Below are 4,641 nucleotides of genomic sequence, written 5' to 3' on the forward strand. Positions count from 1 at the left end.
TTTCGGGGGTTCTCTCCTGCCCAACTATACCAGCATGTTTGGGACACGCTTGCCAGTAGGTTGAGATTCTACTCTCATTCTGTAACTCTTTGATCCTCAGAGGGGCTGAGTTAGAAGGCCACAGACACCTATTTAATGTCCAATGAAGTATGACCTGCTTAGGTCAGAACCACAGGAACCTTGGGGGAAGACTTAGAAAGTGTTGGGGTGGAAGTGAGAAATACTGGATTATCCAAGCTCTTTTTCAAACTCCACTTCTCAAGAAGGAAGGAAGGAAGACACAGACCCAGCGGGCAGACTGCTGGCTTCATTTTCATACAAAGACTAAGTCTAGGAGTTGGGGACGGGGACTCCCAAGACCCGTGGGTACAGCCTATGGAGTGGGCAGGGAGGGAGGGGGTGGCACCCTCCCGTGTTGTCCACCTTGCCCAGCTGTCATCTTAGAAAAACGCTAAATGAGCAACATAGTCACAGGGCTGACTCTGTCATCTCTTCCCAGCCAGCACTGGGGTGAGGGATAGGCTTTGGGAAAGGAAGGGAGCCCAGAGGAAGCTTCCTTGTCACACTGTCCTTCCAGGTTTATTCATGATTAGCTTGCTCCATGAAAACTGTTTCCGTAGTGCTCCGCAGAGCTCCAGGTAGAGCATATGAGACTAATTATCATGGCACCTAGTACTGGTTATGGTTATTGTCACCACTGTCAGGATGAATGATTAAACTGGGACAGGTCCCTTGGGTGGTGTCCCTCTGGTGAATTAGGCTGTAAGTCTGGGCCCCGCTGGCTTCCTGGGACATAGGTGAGGCACTCAGGCTGTCCAGTGAGAAACAGCACAGCAGCTGTGGCCTGAAAAGTGTCATCTCTGGGGGCCCCTCAAGCAGAGTCCTAGGCCTCAGCCTCTCCCTGGCAAATTCCTGGCCTCCCCAGGATACCTCCCACCTTCCTCTCCCCAACCCAGGGAGGTCCCTCACTGAGTAGTGTTGGTCTTGACCTTGGCAAGGACCTTCTTTTCCTTGACCCTGCGATTCTGAAACCAGATTGTGATCTGGCGCTCTGAGAGGCTGGTGGCTGCTGAGATCTTGCGCCTCTTGTCCTTGGTGATGAACTTGTTAGCTGAATACTCTCGTTCCAGCTCACGCAACTGCCCCTTGCTATAGGGAATGCGTTTCTTGCGGCCTCGGTGGAAGGTGCAGCCTTCTGGAGGGTACTGAGCGCTTGAGTCTGTGAGGCAGAAGAGGGAGGGAGAGACACGCTCAGACCCCTGCCCAGGTACAGACCCAGGCCCCACACACTAAGTCATCCTGAAGGAGCTCTCAGGTCACCCTACAGGCACACATGTACTCCTGCTGCCTCAAAGCCCCCAGGGACACCTGGGCTTCTGGCTGGTTTCCCGATCACCTCTCAGCCCCGGAAAGAGCAGGCTCCTCTGGGCCACCTCACCCATTAATGTCCTCACACTTATGAGTCTGCAAACACACCCATCGCACAGCCAGACCTTTGCCCAAGGTCACATGTGTTTCAGACTCTTGGCCACTCCTATAGATTCTACAGGCAAATTCTGTACAGAAGGGAATGCATTTCTGCCCCCATTCCCAACACACATACACACACCAATGCACATGCCTGAATTATGACTGCAGGAAACCTAAATTCTCTTTTGGAAACTGAAAAACTCCTCAAAGAGAAAGCGAGGGGTTGTATTCTTTACAGAACTTCCAATATCTCTGTTCCCACCTCTCCCCACCCCACCCCCCACACACACACTTACTGAAATGAGAGTTATTTAGCCTTTTGTAGAATTAAACTGGGATCTGCTGGATAGAGACACCCTGAGCCCCATCCAACAGCAAAGAGAGCCGAACACTCAGACATACTGAGAGGGCTGTCACAAAGCCTGTAAAGGATGTGGAGGGTCCTGGCAGCCCTAGGTTGCAGAGGGAACCCAGCTCTGGCCCCTCACAGCGACCCTGGGGGGCCTCCTCCCAGGCCCTCCAATGACCTGGGCCCTCCCTTCACAGTCCTAATAGCCAAAGAGGAGCACCGGCTCCTCCTCACCAGCCCCAAGTCTCCCTTCACTTCCTCGCAGCCAAGGGCCAGCAGGGCCTGCAACCCGGTGCTTGGCACCAAGGGGACCCAGAATAGTGAGTCAGGTTACCTGCAAATGTGGCCTTCCAGAAGGAACCCGGTGTGTTCTGTTCTCCCTGGCAACACATCTGGCTGTTCCAGCCACCGGTGAGGGCCCAGGGCTGGTAACTGTCCGCAGGCAGCAGGGTGTCGTGGCGATGCTCTCCCGGGGCGCCCCGCGTCTGCACCACCGACACATCTAAGTAACTGGCCATAGGCTGGTAGGGCCCCGGGTATCCCGGATAGAAGGCAAACTCGGTGTGGCGGCTGGAGTACTCCTCCCCGGCCGCGGGAGTCTCCGTGGGGTAGGCGGCCAGCGTGGCTGCCTGGCCACAGGGTTTCAGAGAACTCCGTGACACTCGGCAGGAGTAGTACCCGCCTCCAAAGTAGCCATAAGGCACTGGAGCTGGGGACGCCCCCTGGGGCACCCCGGGACATGGGTGGCACTGCTTTGGCGGTTCCGCAGAGCCTGGCAGATCCAGGGAGGGATAGTTGACCGCTGGCATAAGCGTAGGCGCCGCCGCTGGGTGGCTGGTCCCTGGGGAGTGGGCGAGTAGATTCCGACTCCCTCCAGCTCCCAGCAGGCCTTCCAGATCCTTGGCCCCGTCCAAGGTGGCAAAATTGCCGGGCTCCATGGGTCCGAGGGTCGGCTCATGGGGTGCCGAGAGTGGGGGGATGCTGGGGGCACCCAGCTCGCGTTCCCCGCCCACGCCCGGGAAGCCCAAGCGTTTTAAATCTCTCCCAGCTCGAAGGGCGCCAGCCTTCGCTCGGCCGGGCAGCCTTGACGCAGCAGGCGCAGGTGCCGGGGCTCGCGCGCTGATTGGCTGCGCCCGCGGGAGAGAAGCTAATAAAATCCTCAAGGCAGAAATTGCAAAAATACTTTACCCCCGCGCTGCCCGCTCCCTCCCCGCCATCCCTCCTTCTTCCCTTCCTCCTCCGTCTCTCCCTCCCTCCCTTCCTCCCTCCCTCTCTCTCCTGCCCTCCCTCTCTCCCTCCCCCCTCTCTCTCTTTCCTGTTTGAAAACAAGAGAAGATAGGAGGTGTCCTTTCACTGCTTTGGGGGGGGGGGCGCGGGGGAGAGGGGACGTGGAGCCTGCGCCCACCTCCGTCGCCTCCTCTCTCTCCCCGGCTCTGTCTCCTGTGCTTTGGCAGGTTTAACGAGAGAATGAGCTCTCCCAATAAAGTGTCCATCTTGCCCAGGGAAGGGGAGTAGGGGGTGGGGCTAGGAGGCCCCGAGGCCTGAAAGGGGGACCTGAGAGTGCGCCTGAGCCCGCGGAGGCAAGGACATGGGGATTTAATGGTATTTCTGAGAGCCCCTGGCTTTGGGCCCTGGGTGCTGGCATCCCAGTTCACCCCAGACGCTTCTCCCATCCTGAATGCACTGTCATAAGCTGCGCCTGGTCCAGGAAAGTGCCTGGGATGCCCTTTCCCCAGGGACCCCAGCTACGTACGGAGCCAGAGGGTTCCGGGATTGGGTTGGGGCAGAGCAGAAGGGAGGACGGAGTTCCGCAGAAGGAGGCATGAGATCTGGAGCCTGGGACCCAAAAGTTTTAAACCTGAATGGGACATGGGGCTTCTCGACCGGGCCTGTGCGAGGGGGTCTGGATTTCCGTTTAAGGGCAGGGAAGGAGTTACAAGGAGAAGACACGCAGACATACATCAGAGAGAGAGAGGCAGAAGCTGAGGCAGAAAGAGGAGACCCGGGGACGGCAGCACAAAGGGGGAAAGAGAGGGGTTGAAACAGGGGCCGGGGGAGGATCTTATAAACTCCTGATGTTTCAGTGGGAAAAGAGAGTCCTTCCCTCCTCTTTTCTGAGCTCTAAGGAATTTTCAGGAAGTTGAGCCTAGGTGTGGGGTTTCTGGACCCCCAAAACAGCTGGCCTGTGTGAAGATGCCTCTCTGCCCTGCAGTCCTACTACGTTCCAATAAGCCCAGGAAACTCACCCAGGTGCTGGCACACTTCCACTCAAGTTTAGTGTCCAGAAAGCCCAGGACTCCCGGCTCTAAATTTTCTCAGAAGGAAAAGAAGTGGGAGAGGGAGCCCTACCCACTGGGGAGGCTGCTGGAGGCCCCTCTGCTGGGGCCTACTGGGCCGAGAATTCAGAACATTCAAACTGCTCTGTTTCACAAATCTGAGTTTTTCTGTTTCCTTTACTAACTCTCTCCAATCGACCCTTGTTAGTCCACTTCTTCTAGCACCTCCAGTTTTTCTGAAGAAGACAGAAATTATTCTATTCTATACAGGGGTCATGGCAATTATATAGAACAGACCACCCTGAGCTCTAGGTGGGTTGATACTGCCATGCCCACTCACAGACTTGAACCTGAACCTGAGCCATCTCTCAGGACTGGGCCCATGCAAACTGGAATGGCAGGACTATAGTGAAAATTAGATCACCTATAACCAACATTGCTGCCTCGGTCAGGGCATCCTGATATGCCAAGGTTTCTGTTCAGTCTCTGGTCAGGGCACATGCAAGAGGCAATCAATGAATACCTAAGTAAATGGAGCAATACATC

At 56.1% G+C, this 4,641-nt stretch overlaps 1 protein-coding gene across 1 annotated transcript; it reads right to left on the reverse strand.

Moving 5' to 3' along the window:
• Nucleotides 1-965: 965 nt before the first annotated feature.
• HOXB13 (homeobox B13) lies at nucleotides 966-2,757 on the reverse strand. Its single transcript, XM_037149894.2, has 2 exons — nucleotides 2,154-2,757; nucleotides 966-1,219 (listed from the first exon to the last, which is right to left on the reverse strand). The coding sequence occupies exons 1-2, from the start codon at nucleotides 2,755-2,757 to the stop codon at nucleotides 966-968; spliced, it is 858 nt and encodes a 285-aa protein (XP_037005789.2).
• Nucleotides 2,758-4,641: the final 1,884 nt, after the last annotated feature.

This window comes from Artibeus jamaicensis, unplaced genomic scaffold (genome assembly GCF_021234435.1).
Source record: "Artibeus jamaicensis isolate MK-2021 breed Jamaican fruit bat unplaced genomic scaffold, CSHL_Jam_final contig_1998, whole genome shotgun sequence".
Classification (NCBI taxonomy): domain Eukaryota; kingdom Metazoa; phylum Chordata; class Mammalia; order Chiroptera; family Phyllostomidae; genus Artibeus; species Artibeus jamaicensis.